The sequence below is a fragment of the Aethalodelphis obliquidens genome, unplaced genomic scaffold (assembly GCF_003676395.1).
Source record: "Aethalodelphis obliquidens isolate GAN/ISIS:26980383/991018 unplaced genomic scaffold, ASM367639v1 scaffold30, whole genome shotgun sequence".
Lineage (NCBI taxonomy): Eukaryota > Metazoa > Chordata > Mammalia > Artiodactyla > Delphinidae > Aethalodelphis > Aethalodelphis obliquidens.
In genome coordinates, this window is record NW_020837974.1 from 6,720,977 (window position 1) to 6,744,188 (window position 23,212).

Here is a 23,212-nt window from a genome sequence, read left to right on the forward strand (position 1 = left end):
GCGGTGAAACAGGCCTGGACCCCTGGGAACCTGCAGGGATTGGCGACGAGCACCAAGAGAGCCAGCTCCAGTGCCCTCCCTGTACCTGGGGGGCGGCTGGAAGACGGGGCGCGGCCCAGGGAGCTCGCCCCCTGCTGGACAAAGACGCGGATGGTCCAGCTCCCGACTCTCAGAGCCCCTCAGCCCGGAAACCGGCCCCCCCTGCCGGCCTCGCCGCCTCACTGCACCCCGGGCCCCGCAGCCGCAACCTCGCCCGCGCCGGACGTGGTGTGCGCACCCGGGGAGCGCCGGCTGCACGGGGTACGCGCGTGGGCGCAGGCCCCGGGTCGCCGCTGGGGGGCGCCGCTGCGCCCTGCGCCCAGCTTCGCTCCGCCGGGGCCTTGGACACCAAACCCAGCACGGCCCTGCCGGGCAGGGGCGAGGGGCTACAAGGAGCGGACGCCCCAAAGCGGGGACGGGCTGGCGCCGGGTCCCCTGCACCCCACGACGTTTCTCCGAGTCCCCCCGCCGGCTCCGCTGGCCCAGTGCCCCCCACCCCAGCCTAGCGGCGCAGCGCAGCACGGCCACTCCCGCTCCGTCCTTGGAGGGTGTGGAAGGGTGGGTTTGGGGCCGGGGGCGGGTCTGGGGGCGGACCCGGAGGCGGGGCTGTCTCTGCGGCAGGGCCCTGTTCGGCTCCCCCCCGGTCTCTCTCTGTCTCTCCTCCTCCCTCCTCCTGCTCCGGGCGGAGCCCGGCATGGGGGGGGCCGGCGCCCGGCAGGCCAGGTACGGTGATGTAGAAATTGGGGAGGCTTGGTGCGGGGAGGTGGGATGGGGGCACAAGGGGTAGGGAGGATTGGCGGGGCGAGAGACGGAGAAACCCAGGGTAGCAGGACAAGGGGAAGGGGAGGGGTGCCCGGGAACCTGGGGCCTTTGGATGGAGAGGGGGATGAAGCCGGCCAGGTTTGGAACAAACAGGGAAGGGAGAGGACGGCAGTGAGGAGGGGCGCCTAGAAGGAGAGGTGAGGCAGAAAGCGCAAAGGAGAGTGTGTTTGGGGGAAGGGAAACCAGGGCAGGTATGGAGGCCGCAGCTCAGAAGGTAGCTATGAGGCCAGACTGGAGACCCCCGGGTGGGATGGAGGGGCGGGGACTGCGAGAGGGAAGCCGAGAGCCTCCCAGATCCCTGAGGAGGAAGGTGATTTGGGCGCTCAGCGAGGGAGGCGGAGACCTTCGCTGAGGGGCCAGGGTGCAGGAATAGGGGTGGACGGAAGCCCGGGCCCAGGCGAAGGACTGGTGAGGGGGTCGGCAGGGAATGGAGAGACATGGATGGGTGGTCTTGTAGCTGCCCAACTCAGAATGCCCCCACCCTTTCTCCAGCATCCCCGCCCTGCCCTCATGACACCCCCCAGCCTCAGGCCCCAAGAGGGGGTGGGGAGTCTGACCGTCTCCCCCTTCCCCAGCGGGGTGCAGTGTAGGCAAGTAGGCCCCGGCATGACTCCTTGTCTATAGGTACGTCCAGTTCGGTGCGCCGATTTGTGTGTGTCTGGAGGTCTGTGTGTGCTGTGGGTGTGTCGGGGTGTTTATGTCTGTGTGTCTGGCTGTTCCTAGGTTGTGTTTACCTGTGCCAATCAGCGTGTCTGGTCCTCTGTTGGTAGATATGGGTCTGTGGCCCGGTGGTTTGTGGGTCTGAACGTGTGTTTGTGTGGCCGCAGGGTTGCTGTAGGTTGGTGGGGCCTGTCTGTGTGGTGGCTCAGGATGTATTTACAGGATGGGATTCTGTGTCAGTCTGATCTCTCCAGATTGTGTATCTGTGGCTCTGAACACCTTTGTCAGGGTGTGTGACTCTGGATACGTGTCCGTCTGTGTCTGTACGTGTGTGGGTCCTGAAGGCGGCGTTGGGTTTTCTGTGCTTCCATCTGTTTTCCTCTCTCTGAGGACCAGAGTCACATCTCTGCTCCCTTCTCTTTCTTTCTCATTCATTCCTGGCCCCGACCACCCCACATCTTTCTTTTTTTTTCCTTTCCATTCCCCCCCACCAAGTGGATCCGGGACCCAGGGAGGGTCGCCCCCCGGGCCTGGTGGCGCTGAGCAGGAATCCCCAGCACCTGCCTCCTGCCCCACGACATGAACCTCCTCTACCGAAAAACCAAGCTGGAGTGGAGGCAGCACAAGGAAGAGGAGGCCAAGAGGAGGTAAGGCCGCATCCCAGATTGCCCCCTCACCTGTCCCACCTCTGCTTCCCTCGTGGCGGGGCCACATCCCTCTGCCCTTCCTGACTCCAACAGCCTGGTCATCAGTCTGATCTCAGAGCCCGTGCTCACTACAGAATTGCTGGAATTGCACACGCCCTGTCCCTGCCCGGCTCCTGGCTCCTGGCTCCAGCCCCTGCCCTGGCCTCTCAGGGGGCTTCCAGCCCAGGGACACCCTGGGGCTCTTCCCCATCCCCAGAGGCCCAAGACACTCCTTCCTGACTCACCTCTGGCCTGTGATGTCCTCCTCTCTGTCAGTGTGGGCCTGGCTCCTGGTTCCCCTGTCACCTGACCTTGGAAGGGGCAGGCCCTGCTGCCCTCACAGTCCAGGGATGGGTCATTTGAGGGGCACCAGAGATGATCCATTTGGCCCCCTCCCAGTGATGGGGCTGTGTGTGTGTGGGAGGGGGGCAGGCTGGCCCTGCAGAGGAGCCAGGGCTGGGAACCAATACCCCCCCCACACACACACACACAGCTCGCCCCCTCTCCTTGCCCTCCCGGGGACCTGGCACCTGGCCTCTTCTGTCTTGCTCCTTTCTCTTCATTCCCATTGGTGGCACAGCCGCTCGGAGCCTGAGTCAGAGCCACCTCCCTGCTCCCTTCTCCCTCCTCAAAACTGTGGAGTTTAATTCTTGTTGTTAATTAGATTAATCAGAGCTATCACTGCACTGATCTCTCCCTAATGAAGGGTTAGCAGACAGGGTCTTAATGAGAGCCCACCCCACCGCAGCTCTCCCCTCTTCCCTGCCAGCCGCACCCCCTCTTCACTTACACAGAAGCTCAGAGACAGTGAAAGGGAATGGGGGGTGAGCCTGGGAGGGTGACAGAGAGAGGACAGCGCCGAGGGAGAGGGAGAGGGAAAGAGAGGGAAAGAAAGAAAGAGAGAGAGGCAGGGAGGAAGAAGGATCAGCTGGGGGAGGCCGCTCTGAGGATGCGGCGGTACAGCCCGGGTCTGGGAAAGGAGGCGGTGTGGGAGTGGAGGCCGCAGCAGCCAGACATGAAGGGAGGCCAGAGGCCAGGTGTGGGCCAGCGTGAGGGTGAGAAGGAGCAGAGCCAGGGTGGCAGAAGCATGTGCCAGGCGGGGCTGCGCTGCCTGGGTTTGCATCTCTATGTACGAAGTTGTCCACACATGTGTGTGCACCAGAGATGCCCAGGCTGGGGTCGGCCAGCTCCAGGAATGCTCCCTTGCACACAGGCTCACCCCTTCTCTCATCCCTGCCTTTTTCAAAGCCTAGAAATTCAGTCTGAAGCTTCTTTAGTGCTTTGGACCCTCAGGCTCCCCCCATCTCCACCCCGGCCCCCCTCCTCCTACCTGGGAGGCCACAGGGTTGCAAACCCCTCTTGGGGTATGGGAGCCGGAGGCCCAGGCCTGAGGCCCGACCTCTGCTCCATCTGGGCCTTCTCTCCCCAGCTCCAGTAAGGAGGGGGCTCCTGCAGGCTCCTCGGGGCCCGGGGCCGGCCCAGGGCCGGGGGTCCGCGTGCGGGACGTTGCCTCGCTGCGCCGCTCGCTCAGGATGGGCTTCATGACGATGCCCGCCTCCCAAGAGCACACCCCCCACCCCTGCCGCAGCGCCATGGCCCCACGCTCCCTCTCCTGCCACTCGGTGGGCAGCATGGACAGCGTGGGGGGCGTGCCTGGGGGGGGCGGGGGGGGCCTCACAGAGGACGGCAGCACCCGAAGACCCCCGGCCAAGCCCCGGAGACACCCCAGCACCAAGCTCAGCATGGCAGGGCCGGGGGCAGAGACGCCCCCCAGCAAGAAAGCAGGTGAGACACCAGCACCCCTGCCCAGTAGGAGCCGGGAGCTGGGAGGATCCATTCCAGGCCAGGGGAGGCCTGCCGGGAGGGTTCATTCAGGGAAGAACCAAGGAAGTGGAAGGTTCCATTCTCAGAAGGATTGGGGGGGTTCCTTTTTAGAAGGGCCTGAGATGAACCATTCAAGGGCAGGGGAAGATCCTTGAAAAGTTCATTCTTGGGAAAGGGGTGGCCCTGGAGGGCCTTGAGGGTCAGGGAGAATTGAGGGTGGGAGCTGCAGATTCTGGGGCGTTCATTAGAAGGACAGGAGGCAGACCGGTAGGAAAAGAACCCACTGGGGCTGTAAGTTGAGGGATGTGGGGAAAATGAAGAGGCAGAAATGTCCTTGCCGGTGAGTCAAGAGGTCACACTGGGTCTCCCCATTTCCTTCCTCGACTTACAGCCCGGTTTCTTGTTCTCTTTCCCACTCCTGCCCAGGCTCACAGAAGCCAACCCCGGAGGGCCGCGAGTCCAGCCGGAAGGTTCCTCCACAGAAGCCCAGGCGAAGTCCCAACACCCAGCTCTCTGTCTCCTTTGATGAGTCCTGTCCCCCAGCCGCCTCTCCTCGAGGGGGGAACCCGCCCCTTCACCGCCTCAGTAGGGGGTCCTGTGTAGCTGGGGACCCTGAGGTGGGTGCCCAGGAAGAGGAGCCGGTGTACATTGAGATGGTGGGGGATGTCTTCAGGGGAGGAGGGCGGAGTGGAGGGGGACTGACTGGGCCCCCTCTTGGGGGTGGGGGGGGGCTGACCCCAACGGCTGGCGCTGACTCGGACTCAGAAGAGAGCGAGGCCATATACGAGGAGATGAAGTACCCGCTGCCCGAGGAGGCCGGGGAAGGCCGCTCCAATGGGGCCCCTCCGTTGACGGCAAGCTCCACACCGCACCAGCCTCACGCCCTTCAGCTCCACACCCAGCGCCGTCCAGCTTCAGCCCTCCCGAGCCGGAGGGAGGGGACGCCCACGAAGACCACTCCTTGTGAAATCCCGCCGCCCTTCCCCAACCTCCTCCAGCACCGTCCTCCACTCCTGGCCTTCCCCCAGGCCAAGCCTGCTTCCCGAGCCCCTGGCGATGGGGTCTCGAGGCTACCAGTCCTTTGCCACTCCAAGGAGCCAGCCGGCTCCACCCCAGCTCCCCAAGTGCCTGCCCGGGAGCGGGAGACGCCTCCCCCACCGCCTCCGCCTCCCGCTGCCAACCTGCTGCTGCTGGGACCCTCGGGCCGAGCCCGGAGCCACTCGACACCCTTGCCGCCCCAGGGCTCTGGCCAGCCCCGGGGGGAGAGGGAGCTCCCCAATTCCCACAGCATGATCTGCCCCAAGGCGGCAGGGGTGCCGGCAGCCTCTCCTGCCCCGGCTGCCTTGCTCCCCGGCCCCCCCAAGGACAAGGCCGTGTCTTACACCATGGTGTACTCAGCAGTCAAGGTGACCACGCACTCCGTCCTGCCCACCGGTCCGCCCCTGGGCGCTGGGGAGCCAAAGACGGAGAAGGAGATCTCAGTCCTCCACGGGATGCTGTGCACCCGCTCGAGACCCCCCGTGCCTGGGAAGTCCAGCCCCCATGGCGGGGCTATGGGCGCAGCAGCTGGGGTTCTCCACCACCGCGCCTGCCTGGCCTCCCCACACAGCCTTCCGGACCCAACTGCAGGCCCCCTGACCCCCCTCTGGACCTACCCAGCTGCGGCAGCTGGGCTCAAGAGACCCCCTGCCTATGAGAGCCTCAAGGCTGGGGGGGTGCTGAATAAGGGCTGTGGAATGGGGGCTCCATCCCCCGTGGTCAAGATCCAGCTGCAGGAGCAAGGGACCGACGGGGGGGCCTTTGCCAGCCTTTCTTGTGCCCACGTCATCGCCAGCGCGGGGACACCAGAAGAGGAAGAAGAGGAGATGGGCGCCTCGACGTTTGGGGCAGGCTGGGCTCTGCAGAGGAAGGTCCTGTATGGCGGGAGGAAGGCGAAAGAGCTGGACAGTGAGTGAGGAGGGGGTGACGGGGAGGGGACAGGGGATGTCCGTGATGATTTGGGGGAGGTGTTGAAGGGCATACTTGGAAGCCACAGCCCATTGTCCTGAACTGGGAACTTTTCTGGGAGACAAGAGGGATGGGGGCATGCAGCAGACTGAAGGGATGGGGTCCCCGTGTGTGCTCTGGAGGGGCAGGAAGACCTGGGATGGGGACGGGGTAGAATCTGGTCTCCTCCTCCTGCCCTGTCCCGCTCTATTCCCTGCCCCTCCCTTCGCTGGGCTGCAGGGGTGTGTGTTTGTGAGTGTGCGCACACTAGGAGCTAAACACAGCTGCCTCCCAGCCGTTACCATGGCAACCCATCCAGACAGGAGGGAGAGGAGAGGGAGGCCCCTACCGTTGCTTGGCAACGCAATGCTCTGCCAGGCTTACTCTGGGAGATGAGCTTAGTTCACATGCAGCCCTTCCCCCAATGCCCCCCTTCTCACTTCCCGGCTTTGGGAATTCTCCCCCTCCTAGGGAACAGCCCCCCCGGTCTCTGTTTCAGACGGTGTTTATTCTGGCACTGTCTGGGGCTGGAGGGGCTCTGAAGTTAAACTGGGGTAGGGGAGACCCCTCTGAACAGGAAAGAGGGTTTGGCAGCAGTAAATATCTATGATTCTCAGCCCAGGGGTGGTGCCAGGACTGGCGTCCCTCTTTCTGTGTATGTTCTGTGTGAAGCAGGGCCCCCCCCCCTTCCCAGCTGTGACCTGCAATGGGGCAAGTTACTTATGGTCCACCCAGGCCACGGTGTGTATAGCTGGGGGGACAGCAAGACCCTTCTCCTTGTACAGTCTCAGAGCTCTCCTTGTCACCCAGGAGAGGTCGAGGACAGTGTCCAGGCCTGGAATGGCAGTGCCGAGGGTGCAGGCAAGGTGGAGCGTGAGGACAGAGGCTCTGTGGCATCAGGGATCCCAGTGAGGAGCCAGGGGGCAGAGGGCCTGCTGGCCAGGATCCACCACGGAGGGGACCGAGGAGGAAGCCGCCCCGCGCTGCCCATACCCTGCCAGACCTTCCCCGCCTGCCACCGCAACGGAGGTGACACGCTCAAGCCCTCGTACACCAGCACACAGATGGGCGGGCTGGGGGGAATCTCTCAGGGTCCTCATCCTGGGCCCTACATTCTTTTTTTTTGCTGTACGCGGGCCTCTCACTGCTGTGGCCTCTCCGGTTGCGGAGCACAGGCTCCGGACGCACAGGCCCAGCGGCCATGGCTCACGGGCCCAGCCGCTCCGTGGCATGTGGGATCCTCCCGGACCGGGGCACGAACCCGTGTCCCCTGCATCGGCAGGCGGACTCCCAACCACTGTGCCACCCGGGAAGCCCCTGGGCCCTACATTATAATACCACATCTCCAACCCCTTTCCTCCTCTAATGAGGCTGGGGGTGGGGGCGGCCTGGCACGGGCTGTCCTCAGGGAACTGGGGGAGGGGAACGTGGAAGCCCCTTCCCTTCTCACCCCTCTGTCTTCTGCCTCAGACTTCACGGGAGGCTACCGCCTGGGGCGCTCCGCCTCCACCTCAGGAGTCCGGCAGGCCGCGCTCCACACCCCTCGGCCCTGCAGCCAGCCCAGGGATGCCCCGAGCCAGGTGAGGAGGGAGACGGGGTTGGGCATTTTATTTGTGAAGGAACAGGTAGGCAAGAAGGCCCGGGTGAGTGAAGAAAGGCAAGACTTCAGGCTGGGGCCTGCCACAGACTAACGGGGACGGCTGGAGAGCGAGGGGGTGGGGGAGATCCTGGGTAGCCAGCCAGGGCCGCCACTGGCCGACGTGCGCCTTTGTGCGTTGCGTTTAGAAAGAGACATCCCCTCTGGGTGGAAAAATGCATCCTGCTGGGAAGACAGCTTTGAAAAGGCGCCCCTTCCTGGGGTGAGACACGCACCGCCTGGCACCAGGGCGCAGGGAGAGAGGACGGAGGCCTTGGGGGCAAGAGAGGACTTGTTTCTGGGCCAAGCATTGGCCTCGGCGCTCGGCGGTGGGGACAGGGCCGGGTGACTCTGAGGTCCTTGACCCCCTTATTCCTCCCTCCCCCCCCATCCCCGTCGGGGCCGGCGGCGGGAGGAAGGGACACAGATCCAGCCTGCGCTGCCGCTGCCGCTGCCGCTGCCCCTGCCGCCCCAGGCCACCCGCGAGCGTGACGGCAAGCTGCTGGAGGTGATCGAGCGCAAGCGCTGCGTGTGCAAGGAGATCAAGGCGCGCCACCGTCCCGACCGCGGCCTCTGCAAGCAGGAGAGCATGCCCATCCTCCCCAGCTGGCGGCGCGGGCCTGAGCCCCGCAAGTCCGGCACGCCGCCCTGCCGCCGGCAGCACACAGTCCTCTGGGACACCGCTATCTGAGGAGGCCGGGGCGCCGGGACCGGGGAGCGGGGCGGGGGAGACCGGCCTCGAAAGAGGGACGCTTGAAGGACCAGGTGAGAGAGAGCCGGGGAGAACCTCTGCCCTCCACCCTAGCCCCCGAGACGGGGAGTCGGCCGGGCCCATCGGGTTGAGGGCGCCAAGCAGCACCCCCAGAAACTTGGGGGAGGGTTGGCTTGAGGTTGGGAGTGAGGCCCTCCGCCGCTCTTCCCACTGAGCCAAGCAGACCCCTTCTCTTGAGGGGGCGAAGGCCAAGCCCAGGTCAGCGTGGGGAAGGAGGGAAGGGTCAGGGAGGAAGAAGGGGGGGCGGGTCAGCGAGGGACAGGGACCGGAGAGTGAGAGGTAGAGGGGCTCTTTTAGAGAGTGGGGAGTGGGGGAGGTGCTGTTTATTTTGTTATTTATTTTGGGCTGGGGGGCAATTCTTGGCCCTTCTGATCTACTCCTGAACAGGGAGTGGGGAATTGCAGGCAAGTAAAGGGAACCAAGCTGGCACTCTCCCCAACGCCTAAAGGCCCTGCTATCCACGCCCCGCCAAAGCTAGGGACAGGTCTGGAGTGGGGAGTGGAGCAGGAGAAGGGAGGGGCTCCGGGGAGCCCGGGGGCCAGAGGGCTCATTTACAGTATTTACAAGTCGCCAGTATTTGGTAGTGAGCTTGGCCTGCTCTGAAGCAGGCATCTTACTTAGCTCCGGGGTGAGGGTCTGGCACCTGGGATGGGGGGGATGATGGGGAAGGAGGGAAATTTTCGCGGGTGGGGGGCGGGCAGGGTATTTATTTAAATTAAAAAGCAAAACAAAAAACTCAGAAGAGATGTCAGGAACTTTTTTTTAATTCCTTTCTTTTCAGAATAATATATTAAAAGACTAACGATCCTAGAACTGGCTTCTTATGTTTCAGTGCGCTCCGCCTTTCATATACCCGTCCCGTTTTCACTCTTGCCCCTGGTTGGTGGGAGCCAGAGGTTGTGCAGGGCGGGTTACTATGGCACGTGAGAGGGAGAGGTGGAGCTGGAGGAAAGTCTTTGGGAACGCCACCGTGCAGTGACTCAGCAAACCCTAATTGAGCATCTGATGTGTGCGTGGCCGTGCGCCGATGCAGAAGGAACGTTCCGACTGAAGCCTGTCCTCAAGCAGCTTGTAGTCTATTCAGGGAGGTGAGATACCTGAGCCGACACCAGGCAGTGCTCCAGGAGTAGGAGAGGGAGAGAGCTGGACTCCTCCGACAAGGTACAGTGAGCCTAAAAGTACAGGTAAGGTTTGGATGAGCAGGGGGAAGGTCCCAAGCTCGTGTGATGATTATCTGCCGTGGTGGGATGGGCACAGCAACTGTGTTTAAATGATGCTGAGGGCAGTGAGTCAACCTTGATGAAGCTGGTGGAGAAGGAGGGGCCTCAAAGCAAGAGGCTGGTCCTCAAGAAGGAATCCAGGGAGGAGGATAAAAAGAGTGTCTGGGAGAATGGAAGGCAAAGGGACAGTTTGCAAGATGCAACTGAAAGAAAACATCCTCTGATGGGGATGAAGGGGCCGAAGCGGGTATCCACGAAGCCCAAGTTTGGCGCTCAGGTGGCTGAGGAAATGATCAGCCTGACACAGCATGGAAAGTGGGGTTGAGAGGGGCCGTGAGGGAAGAATGTTGACTGGGAAGCAATGGCGAATATTCAGGTTTGTTACCAGCTAGACCAGAGATTCAAAAATGCAAGGATGATACCAGAGATGCCTTTTAGTTCTGTATTTATACGCATGCATATTAGAGAAATTCTAATCAGCACATCAGAACACTACTTGTTATGTCACAACAGTTATTGCACAAGATAAGGCTAAATTTATTTTTAATGAATTGGTTTAAAGAAAAACAGTAAGCAAATAAATAACAGTACAGGTGGAATACAGAATACGAAAAATTATGACAGTGGTGTGAGAATTTTTGAAATTTAGGAAATACCAAGTTAGAGATAAGACGATGATGGTTTGGGAGAGCCGACAAGACTGGATGTTAGGAGTCATCAACATAGAGATGGTACTCAAGGCCAAGACTGAGCTCCATAGAGAGGGTGTGGACAGAGATAAGAGTTAAGAACAAGGAATAGCTTTTAAATTATTTATGTTTCTTTTAAATTTCACTATATATATATATATATAGTGAAATGATCACCGTGATAAGTTTAGTTGACATCCATCACCACAAATACTTACAATTTTTTTTTTTTGTGATGAGAACTTTTAAGATGTACCCTCTTAGCAACTTTCAAACATAGAATATAGTATTGTTAATTATAGTTACCATGCTGCACGTGACCTCTCCAGGACTTACTTATCTTATAACTGGAAGTTTGTACCTTTTGACCACCTCCCATTTTTCCCCACCTCCCACCTCCCAGCTCTGGCAACCAATCTCTCTGTATCTATGAGTTTGGTTTTCTTTCTTTTTTTTTTTTTTTTCAGATTCTACATATAAATGAGATCATACGGTATTTGCCTTTCTCTGTCTGACTTATTTCACTTAGCATCATGCCTTCAAGGTCCATCCATGTTGTCGAAAATGGCAGGATTTCCAATAGCTTTTTAATAATTAGTTAGGAAGTTAATGGAAGGAAATATCTCATTTATAAGAGCAACAAGAATCATAAAATATCTAAGAGTACTTTAACAAGAAAAGTATAGGACCTCTATTCGATTAATCAATAAAACTAAAGTACTTTGAGTTTCTCAACCAAGGAAGACTTGAATAGGCAGAGTAATAACTAGTTCTTAAATAGGAAGACCGTAATGTAAAAGATGTAAGTCTTCCCTAAATCAGTAAATTCAATGAAGTCTCTAAATCTCAAAAGGATAATTTGGGAAACTTGACAAAACTATTCAAAAGTTTATCCAGAATGATAATGAGAAAAACCAGAACATTCCGAAACAGATGAGTAAGGGGGGGACCTGGCCTATCAAATATTGAAAGCACAGTGAGCTGGGATTGGCACAGGAATGGCACAATCTATCAGAACAGAGTCCAGAAATAGCAGCAAAGGCACATGGGAATCTAGCATGTACATGATAAAGGTGGCACTTGAATAGTGGGGAAAAGATTATTTGATAATTGTTTCGTGAACAATTAGCTAGTCAAGGGAGAGTGTGGGAAGCTGGATTTCTATTTCATTAATTACATCGAAAGATTTAAATGTAAAAACAAAATATTAAAAGGGAGAAGTGGGTGAACATTCTCATAACCTTGGGAGGGAGGAGGCCCTTCTAAAATGATATGAAAACCAGTAACATGTAAATCAACTATACTCCAATAAAAATTAGAAAAAAAAAAAACAGTAACAAATAAACCAAAAGGCATTTAAGTTTGATCTCATTCACAGCTAAAACTTCTATATGGCAAAGCCAAACCAGAAACATTAAACAAGGAAGTTATTTCTAACACATATTAAAAAGCTTGATACAATATACAAGAAAGACTTGTGAGTTGATAAGAAAAAGAAAAAACAATCCCAGCAAACGCGAACAAAGGACATGAACAGACAATTCACCAAAGAAAGAGAAATTACCAACAAACGCACATGCTCAACCTTAACAATAAGTACTGCGAAATAAAACCATAATAAAACACTTTTCACCCATCAGACAAAACTGAAAAAAATTCGTAACATCAGTCTGGCAAGTATGTGCAGAAGACAGGCATTCATTGTGTAAATGTAAATTAATACAGTCTCTCTGGAGGTCGGTTTAAAAATATTTATGAAAATCTTAAATGTGCATGGTTTTGACTCAGAAATTCCATTTCCAGGAATTTATCCTACGGAAATTGTTACACAGGTGTGCAAAGCTGAATGCACAAGGGTGCTAATTGCTGCACTGTTTGAAAGAATGAAAAATTGGAAACAACCCCAAAGTTCATCAGTACGGCACTGACTAAATAATTATGGGAACAATGGAAAACTAAAACTGTTAAACAGAACGCAGGAAATATAGATGTTCTAAACACAAGAAGCAGTTCCCAATAAATTAATAAGTGAATAAAGCAATGTGCCGAAAAGGACATACAGAGAAAGCCCAGTTTTAGAAAAATTATTTATTCATAAATGTTTATGTAGGTCTGGAAGGAAATACACCAGATAGTTGATGGTGATGATTTTGAGGTCTGAGAAGAGAGGGGACTTAAGTTTACTTTTAAAAAATAGTAACATTTATATTGCTTGAATTTTTATGTCTTCGTTCTGAAATCAGAAAATAGATATTATTTTCTAAAAAAGAAAAACAGTGCTCAGTGACAAGAAGCAGAGGCAGGCACGAGGTGTCAGGGACTGTGGAGCTGGCGTGTGTGGGTTCAAGTCCCAGATCAGCACTAACAGCTAAGTTTCTCACTTTCCTTATCTATAAAATGGGAATGATTAGAGGGTTGTTGAGGAGATTGAATAAGATAGCACAGTGCCTCCTTTGAGGCTGAAGAGAGATGGGTAGGGATACAGACCAAGATGGGGGAGATGAGAAAGAGACCAGAACCTCAGCAAGGCTGGAGTGACAAGAGTCAGGGTAGGAGGGGCTCAGGCAGAGGCAGGCAGCTGAGGCTGCCATGAGCCAGAGGTACACAGCCCTTCTGCTAGGTGTACAAGATCAAAGGCCTGAGAAGAGTTAGAAGTTGAAAGAACAGGGTGTGCTAGAATTATAAACCTCACATAGCATCTGGAGGAATGAGCATCCCCTGGGAAGTCAGCCTGGACCCAGCCCTGCCTGCCTGACACCTGGTAAAACTCACCTGGGACTCCACATCCCTTCCTGGGGTCACCAAGGCACTTCCGACGCTGACTTTCTACTTTTTGAAACCCCAGCAAAGCAGGGAACTCTAGGGCAGCACAGCCAGAGATGAGAGGGCCCTGGAACATTCAAGTCAAGAGGGAGGCAGGAGCTGGGTCGGGGAGACCTTTACTGGGGAGGGAATGCTTTTCGAACCAAAGGGGAGAGAAAAAAAAGACCTCAGAAATAACACCTGCCTTATCTTTCATGGCCCATTTTACCCATTGAGATCATGTTTCAGTTCTGATGAGAGATTTCTATCAAAGATTACTAGGATCACATCAAAAAGACTCAGGAGCAAATCTGAAGAGGCTCCCAATGGCCAAAGGATGGGATAATTGGAGCATCAGGAAGGGTAAGAACTGCAGTGGACTGAGTTAAATTCATGAGTTCATAATGGCTGAACAATTGCCCGCCTTTGGAGGATGCCAGGAATCACTTCATTATTTTGAAAACTCGTAAGTAAAGGGAAAAATCAAGCATCTATCTGGCTTTATCAGATCACCGGTGAAGGGAAGTTTTTCTTTATAGAACTCTTCCAGCTAATGAACAAAGATAGAATTTTAGAATTGGAGCATCACCCTGAAGGAGTGGATCCAGGTATTGAGTTTCAACAGCAGCTAACATCACAGAGCACATTATAAGAGACAACCAGACATTCTATGCCTCCTGATGGAAGAATGCACCACCACCTATGAAGTGTTGTTGCCCCCTAAAAATCGAACCTAGGAATATGATCAAGCCTCTAGATGCCACTACCAATTACAGGAAGTACAGAGGAGAGGAGAACACATTGAACACCAGCAAAATTAGGACTGTGGGAAACACCTCGGGGCAAACCACCTGGATTCCTCCACAAATATATCACCAGGGAAAATAAAGAGATGGAGCAACAACCCATAGATTAAAAGAGACTGCAAAAGACATATCATCCACTGTGATTTATGGACCTTATTTAGATCCTGATTCAACCAAATAAACTGACTTCTTACATTTATGAGACAATTGGGATTATGGCTACTGGCTGGATATTTGATGATATTAAGGAATTATTAATTTTTTAGGCATGATAATGTATTGTGGTTGTGTATTTTTGAGTCCTTAAAGAGATAGTACTGAAATATTAATGGGATAAATTATGTGAGGTCTGGGATTCGCTTCAGAATAAAAAGGAAAGGGAGAAAGTGCATTGGGTCGGGAGGGGAGGGGGGATGAAACAAGAATGACCATGAGTTGATCATTGTTGAGGCTGGTAGAATGTTTTGTCTACACTTGGGTCTGTTTGAAATTTTCCACAATAAAAAGGGTTGTTGTTTTTTTAAAAGTCAGTGTGATGAGTCAAAAATTTTCCTCCTTTGAAAAAAAATGAGGGTTGTGATCACACAATCTATGAAGCCCCTCCCAGACCACACTCCCTCTCTAATTAAAAATAACCTTTTATTTTTACAAAGCAATATATATGCATTTTAGAAAGTCATCAAATATTGAAAAGAAAAAAATAAACACCATATTTCCACCACCCAGAGGTTACCATTTCACAGCTTACTGTATAACATTACAGGAATTTTCCTATGCATATATATGTTTTTTAACAAAATGAGATTATCTTGCACATGCTGTTTTGAAAGCCGCTATTCTCCATTAATGGTCTCCACTTCCCCATGTCAATAGATTTTCTTTTTTTGTTTTTTAAATAAATTTATTTATTTATTTTTGGCTGCTTTGGGTCTTTGTTGCTGTGCGCGGGCTTTCTCTAGCTGCAGTGAGCGGGGGCTACTCTTCGTTGCAGTGCGAGGGCTTCTCATTGCGATGGCTTCTCTTTGTTGAGGAGCATGGGCTCTAGGCGTGTGGGCTTCAGTAGTTGTGGTGCGTGGGCTCAGTAGTTGTGGCATGTGGGCTCAGTAGTTAGGGCGTGCGGGCTTAGTTGCTCCGTGGCTTGTGGGATCTTCCCGGGCCTGGGCTCAAACCCGTGTTCCCTGCACTGGCAGGCGGATTCTTAACCACTATGCCACCAGGGAAGTCCCAATAGATTTTCATTTTATCTAATATCCAGGCTGTATATACATTTCCCTAATTGTGCCCCAAAGTGTCCTGGTGTCTTAATCAGCATGGGCTGCCATAACAAAATACCATAGAGTGGGTGGCTTAAACAACAGACGTTTATTTCTCACAATTCTGGAGGCTGGGAAGTCCAAGATCAAGGTGCCGGCCAATTCCGTTCCTGGTGAGAGGTCTCTTCCTGGTTTGCAGCCAGCCAGCCACCTTCTTATCGTGTCTTCACTTGGTGGAGAGGGAGCGGCTCTAGTCTTTCTTTCTCTTCAGAGGACACTAATCCTCTTAAGGATTAGGGCCCCACCCCCATGACATCATGTAAACCTAATCACCTCTCAAAGATCTCCCTCCCAAATGCTATCACACTGGAGCATATTCAACATGTGATTTTCAGACCGAGATTCTATCCAGAACCAGGCAATGCAACCGGTGGTTATGTTTCTTTGTCTCGTCTAATTTGACACATTATCTTTGCTTCCTTTGTTCCCATAACTCACACTCCCTGCATTGTGCTTGGTTGTTTCCTCAGGGTGCCTCTAAGGTTTATAGGCACAAAGAGTTAGAGTCGCTTGCTATTCAGACTCGGGTGCCCCTAATAGACGCACCTTCAGAGGGGCAGCCTGTTTTGAGGGTACAGCTTCCATTCTTGCTTGCTCCTCTGCCCGGTCCAAACTGCCCCCAGGATGAAGTGAGGAGCATTGTTGGCTGGGGACTCATCCAGGCCACCCACTGGCCTCTGCTACCACCCCAGGGCAATCTTTCGCCACCAAAAATGGCTGGGAGCCAGGAACCGCGGGCTGGAGGCACCAGAGGTTGGTGTCACCACCATTTCAAAAACTTTCCACTGACCAACTGGTGACCTTATGCTGATTGTGTTTAACATTCCTGCCTTAAAGCCCAGGGATGGGTGGAACGGCGAGATGTACACATTCCAGAAATTTCAGAGTCATGAGGGGAGACTTTCTGGAAAAATTAGCAACCAGAGGGAAATTTTTAAATTATATATTTAACTTATCTCACTGCCCATTCAGATCTGAAGTCACTTTGCTCATTTAGTAACATAAAATGCATCCTTGCATTTGGGTCATAAAACTGTCATGGTTGGTCTACTTAGAGATAAGGAAATCTAAAAAATGGAGGACACCTCCCCCCTCGATTTTGAGGTTGGGGTGGGTGAGTGGAAAGGTCTATGGGGAAAAGTTCCCCTGCTCTCCTTTTTTTTCTTTCTTCCTTTCCCACCTAGCAAGTCCTAAGGCAAGAGAAAGAAGATAGCTCCTAATAGGAACTCTTATGGAGGCAAAGCCGTACACCCGGGGAGGGAAGGGCCCCTGACCACAGAACAGACCTGAACAGGGAGAGTCGGCTTCTAGAATTCCCTGCTGGGGTGGGGGTTATCCGCATCCTTCCCAAGAAGAGAATAGGTGGCTGCCTACCCAACATTGCTGCCCTCAATCATTGCTTTGAATGAGGCCTGCCCCCAGCCCACCCTTCTCATGATGGATGGAGGATTGCCCTTCCACTGCCCTTCTGAAGTGTGGGGGTGCCTCTTTGGGAGAAGGGGCATTGCCCCGTCCACCAACAGACCACTGCTCTTTACACCTTGGAAAGGCAGTCCACTTGGGCTTTACAGTGTATGCAATGGGGGCAGGTACAAGAGAACAGCAGCGAGGCCAGCCATTGCTGGTGCAGATGAAGAAACAGCATCAAACCACCAGATCAATTCAGGGAGAGGATGGACGGGGTGCAGCTGTAGAGGCATCCAGCCAAGGAGGCAATCAACAGCTGTCCCTCCCAGAAGGGTGAGTGGGATGAGCTCAGGTGGCCAGAAAGTGACTGTGGCACCCTGGGTAGGCCCAGTGGACAAGAGTCCCTGACTCTGGTGGTACTGCGGCCCAAGAGGAGACTCTACCACCCAGCTGATGTGCTAATTGCATGGTTCTCAACTGGGCGCTTTTGCCCCCCCAGGGGACGTCTGGCAATACTATTGGTTGTCTCAACTGAAAATGGAGTTGCTCCTGGCATCTGGCAGGTAGAGGCCAGAGGGGCTGCCTAAATATCCTACAATGCACAGGACAGTCCCCCTACCAGCACCTGGTCTGAAAGAAGCTTCTGGTCTGAAATGTCAATAGCACTGAGATCAAGAAACCTTGTGTCTTGGGACTCCCCTGGTGGTGCAGTGGTTAAGAATCCGCCTGCCAATGCAGAGGACACGGGTTCGAGCCCTGGCTCAGGAAGATCCCACATGCTGCAGAGCAACTAAAGCCATGAGCCACAACAACCGAGCCTGCGCTCTAGAGCCCATGAGCCACAACTACTGAAGCCTGCGCGCCTAGAGCCCATGCTCCCCAACTAGAGAAGCCAGCGCAATGAGAAGCCCGAGCACCGCAATGAAGAGTAGCCCCCACTCGCCGCAACTAGAGAAAGCCTGTGTGCAGCAATGAAGACCCAACACAGCCAAAAATAAATAAAGTAAAAAAAAAAAACCAAAAACCTTGTGTCTTGTGGTTAAGAAGCCCTGAGTTAGAGGATCTTAACCTTTAGAATGTGGTACCTTGAGATTCCTGTGGTAAAACCTAACAACTTTATTTCATCCACCAGTTTTTGTATGTTTTTGAGTGTGCCAGTAAGACTTATTTCTAACTCAGATTGGGTGGGGGTGGGGAATTACACAAAATCTTCCTTGGGCTCTAACCTTTATCACTTGCTAACACTTTATATTCTGTCCTGTTAACAACTGGTTATTGACCCCTGATGCATGCACAATGAAAGCTCTGAAATCACATTTCTATTCTTTTAGATCAGTTTTATCGAGGTATAATTTACATATAACAAAATGTACCCATTTCAAGCCTACAGTTTGATGAGTTTTGACAACTCTATATGCCTGCATCCACAAGTTTAAAAAAGAAAAACCCAAACTATGTTTAGACTTATGGAGTAAGGATTAGAAATGTGGACTTTGAAGTCAATCAGACCTCAGTTCAAATCCCAGCTCTGCCATCCACTAAGCCTGTTTTCTCGTCAGTAAAATTGGATTAATGATATCCACCAAAGGGGTTATCCTGAGAATTAAACTGACACACTTGAAGCATTTAGCTCAGAGCCCGCCTGGCTCATGTCGAAGGGCTTCAGCAGTGGTCATAATAATCATGGTCATTAGCGTCCTCACCGTTTCATGATATACTTGGCTAATACAGTCTCTTTTTTCTGTATCTACGTGTCTTCCCAGGATGATCACACCCTTTCCAAGATTACAATAATCATATACACACATGTGATTCCCAAACTAGTATTTCCAACCTCTCTCCTGGGCTCCAAGAGAACAGGTCAGTTTCCTGCACTTGTTATCCTCCCTGCAAGCCACCTGCGGTGTCTTAGGCTGCCGCCTCAACAGCATCACATCCAGTCTCCGGAGGCAGAGATACTGGTATCCTTTCTCACACACACCCTTTATTCATTAGGATATCAATTTAACTGCTTCAAACAACAGTGGTTTAACCTAAATGGGAAGTTATTTCTTGCTCATATACACATCTAGACATAAGCAGTCCATAGCAGATCTGAAGGCTGCAGGATATCCAGGGCCAGGCTCTTGCTCTTTCTGCTTGGTTGCTCTGCATTCCAAGGGTGTTGCCTTTGTTCCACAAGGTCTGAGTGGCTTACTACCAGGTCCATATTTCATGCAGCAGGGTGGTGCTTGCTTACGATTCAACACGCACTGCATATAATCCACATACCACCTAAGAGGCTGCAGTTTTATTAGGTTGAACCATATAAAGTTGCCATTTTTGTTGGTCAAATATGGTAGAATATTGGCAATATCGTATAATTCAACCCCATACTAGCTCTGCTTTACAGATTTAGGACCCTGACGCACAGTGGAGTCAAGTAACTTGCCCCAAGTCACATGGCAAGTGAATGGCAGAGAAGGTATTCCAATTCACAGCCTCCCTGGGAGCTGGCCCTGTGGCAGATTCCTCAGTGAGTAAGGATTGGCTCCTCTGACCGCCATATGCTTATAACCAAGTTGAAGAGCAACGTGTGAACGTTGGAAAGCTAAAGAGCAACAGCTTAATATAGCTATGTTAGAATGTCACAAGGCCATCTATGATGTTTTTCCCCCAAGTGAGTGGCAAGGCAAGACCTTCTTTCTCTAGAAGTTGAGGAGACAGAACAGTGGCTCCAGACGGGTGTGGCCGGGAAGGCTCCCAAGAAGAGGAGTCTTCAGCTGAGTCTTGAAAGTGGAGGAGTTTCAGTTTCATGGTGGTGGTGGAAGTGATATTTAGCGGTAATAATCGAATTCTGTGCCATTTAACAAAAGCTTGAGATGTTACCTATGAAGACTTGGGTTTCTGTCCTTACTTGGTTGTGTGCACACATGTGGGGTATATACTCCAGTAGTGTACTTGTGGATTTCTTCCTGTTGTATCTCTTCATGTTTCTCGCTTGTGTATGTGCATCTGGGTATATCTTTCTGCGTCTCTGTCTTTCTGTGTCTTAGCATTGTTTCTCTCTCACTCTCCCCTTCCTTTCTTTCTTTCTCTATCACTTGCTCTCTCTCATCATCTGTCTCTCCTCATCTTTGCTCTATAATTGGTCCCATATAAATCCTATCTTTTATTATGCATTGCACATATTATATAGTTTGATGTGCCCTGCCCCTACTTAAAATGCAAAGGGACAGAATGTTCCATGGATCCACCTAAGTCTCTCCTTCATTTTATTGCTCCTTCCCCTGGCCTTCGATTTAATTAATTTGTTTTTATTTTTATCAAGTTAGACACGTACATCATTTTAAAAGTCAAATACTCAAATACAAAGTCAAAGACTAATCCTGAAGAAAAACAACCCCAGGGAACTCCCTGGCAGTCCAGTGGTTAGGATTCTGCTCTTTCACTGCTGAGGGCCTGGGTTCGATCCCTGGTTGGGGAACTAAGATCCCACAAGCCGTAGGCTGTGACCAAAAATAAATAAATAAAGGCAACCTCACCTCATTACACTCTCCACCTGCTTCTCAGATTCAATCATTTTCAAGTCTTTCAGCCGTTCCTTCTGGAATGTACCTCCCTGTTTCTAAACAGCATGCTTGTGCAGCTATTTCTCCATTTTGGTCAGTTTTAGATATGATTTCTTAAAACAGAAAATGAGAGCTTAACTCTGGCACCTGAATCCACACACATACACAACTCTTCCCCTTCCCTCGTCCTCCCTGAAAAAAATTATATCCTAATTTTTGGTCAGAGCAGAATACAGTGTTTATAACATTATTATTATTATACAAATATTATTTACAGCTGAGCCACGTGATAGACTATGATTGTATTTTCTTTCTTGGAGTTTTCTTCCCCTGGAGTTAATTGTCAAATTAACAAGTTTTTGTCTAGTTTTCCAGGTACCTATCGCAAAGGTGATCGATCAGCCTAATCTTTTTTTTTTTTTAATTTTTATTTTTGGCTGCGTTGGGTCTTCGTTGCTGCACGAGGGCTTTCTCTAGTTGCAGTGAGCGGGGGCTACTCTTCGTTGTGGTGCGTGGGCTTCTCATTGCAGTGGCTTCTTGTTGCGGAGCACGGGCTCTCGGCCTGCAGCCTTCAGTAGTTGTGGCGCACGGGCTGAGTTGCTCCGAGACATGTGGGGTCTTCCCAGGCCAGGGCTCGAACCCGTGTCCCCTGCACTGGCAGGCGGATTCTTAACCACTGCGCCGTCAGGGAAGTCCCCCAGGCTAATCTTCTTGAAGACATCTGTCTTGTAGCCCTTCATCCCGTTAGGAGACTCTAGGTGGTTTGCTGTAAGCTGCGACACAGCTGTGATCCTAGGACACTGTTCACCTCTCTCCCCTGTTCCTGTTCCTGAGCCCTGTTTCCTCTCTCTTGGATTATTCCTTCATCTTATTGGAGCCTCTCTTCCAACAGCTTCCTGGGAAAGTGTGCCAGGGAGATAATTTTTTTGCGACTTCATATACCTGAAAATGTCTTTTACCCTAACTGGACTGATAGTTTGGCGAGGTACAGAATTCTAGATTTTCAATCATCCTTCCTCAGACTTTTCCTTAAATTTCGTTATCAGTCTCTTTTGATAATAGTTTTTCAATAAACTGTATTAAGACTAATATCATGCTTTTCCATGGAAGGCTTGCTTTTTAAAAAAATTGTGCTGTAATTGACATATAACATTGTGTTAGTTTTAGGTGTACAGCATAATGATTTTTTGTAAGCATATTTCCTCAGAATTTTGAAGGCATTGCTTTATTGTCTTCTAGTTTTCAATGATGTTGAAAAGTCAAGTCACTCTGATTTCCTGTTCTTTCTTTCTATAAACTTGCAGGATCTTTGCTTCGGATTCTGCATTCTGAAATTTCAAGATTATCTGTCTTCATATGGGTTTATTTTAATTCAATGTATTCAATGACACATGGGGCCTCTCCACCTAGAAATTTAGTTTCTTCAATTCTGGCAATTTTTCTAGAGGTTTATTTTATTTTATTTTGATAATTTCTTCCTGTCTAGTTTTTTGATGTTGGATCAATCTCCTAAACAGATCCTTGACTTTTCTTTTTCTTTTCTTTTTTTTTTACTGTAGTCGATTTACAATGGTGTGCCAATCTCTGCTGTAGAGCAAAGTGACTCAATTGTACATATATATACATTCTTTTTTAAAATATTCTTTTCCATTATGATCTATCCCAGGAGATTGGATATAATTCCTTGTGCTATACAGTAGGACCTTGTTGTTTATCTATTCTAGATGTTATTGCATTTGCATCTACCAACTCCAGACTCGCAGCCCATCCCTTCCTCCCCCCACCCCGTCACCCCTCGGCAACCACAAGTCTGATCTCTATGTCTGTGAGTCTGTTTCTGTTTCATAGATAGATTCATTTGTGCCATATTGAATTTTCTCATTGTTTTGTGTCTTTGCTATTTGTTCTACTATCCAGGAGATTTTTTTCACGTTTACTTTCCAACGCTTCTACTGAATTTTTCATTTTCAGTACCATAGTTTTAATTTTTAAGAGATTTTTTGTTGTTCTCTGAATGTTCCTTTTACATGGTATTTTTAATTTATTTCAAGGATGAAGTATCAGTCTTATCTAGCCAACAACTAACAATATTAATTTTTTCTCTAAGATTTTCTTCTGCTCTGCTCCTGCCAAGGTCATTTTTTTTTTCTCTCTCTCTTTGTTGCTTTGGTTTCTGTCTTTTTTTTGTTTTGTTTTGTTTTTTTCGGTATGCGGGCCTCTCACTGCTGTGGCCTCTCCCGTTGCAGAGCACAGGCTCCGGACGCGCAGGCTCAGCGGCCATGGCTCACAGGCCCAGCCGCTCCGCAGCATGTGGGATCTTCCCGGAACGGGGCACGAACCCGCATCCCCTGCATCGGCAGGCGGACTCTCAACCACTGCGCCACCAGGGAAGCCCTGGTTTCTGTCTTTTATGGTCAGAGGCTGGTGTGACCTTCAGCTCTCCATTTATATGTCAGTATCCGAAGGTCTTTCTCTTGAGCCATCAGTTAATCCAGAAGGGACTCCACCGATCATCAGTGGGGATGTGGGAGTGGGAACAGAGGTCATAATCTTAGCTTCTAGCACTAAGAAATGTGAATGAAGGGAGAGGGGCTGCTGGAGGTCTCGCTGGCCCTGTTAAGCCCCCTGCCCTCAGCTGTGTTACATCCTCTGGCCCAGAGTTCCTCTTGCTCAACCTCTCCAGAGAGTCAGCATCACATCTTCACCCTCGATTGAAGGAGGGACCGCCATCTTGTTCAGGGTGAAGAAGGGGAGCTAAGAATCTATTTCTTTATCAACTTAATTTTAACTGGGTAAAATACACTTAACAAAAAATTCATCATCTTAACCACCTTAACCATAAGTTCCACCTTAAGCATACAGTTCAGTAGTGAAAAGTCCATTCACACTGTTGTGCAACCCATGTCAGCTTTCTACTGAGCTCCCCCATTGCTAGCTTAGGTCTTAGCTTTCTTCGGTCTGCTGTGAGTCACGTGCCGTGGTCCATCTGCTTTTCAATT

General features: G+C 51.4%; 1 protein-coding gene across 1 annotated transcript; it reads left to right on the forward strand.

Moving 5' to 3' along the window:
* Positions 1-195: 195 nt before the first annotated feature.
* NYAP1 (neuronal tyrosine phosphorylated phosphoinositide-3-kinase adaptor 1) lies at positions 196-9,086 on the forward strand. The gene is made up of 7 exons (XM_027125967.1): positions 196-762; positions 2,017-2,168; positions 3,637-3,992; positions 4,458-5,978; positions 6,828-7,046; positions 7,488-7,597; positions 8,081-9,086. Exons 2-7 carry the CDS (start codon positions 2,101-2,103, stop codon positions 8,342-8,344), a joined length of 2,538 nt encoding a protein of 845 aa, XP_026981768.1. The 5' UTR covers positions 196-762; positions 2,017-2,100; the 3' UTR covers positions 8,345-9,086.
* The last annotated feature ends 14,126 nt before the right edge of the window (positions 9,087-23,212 follow it).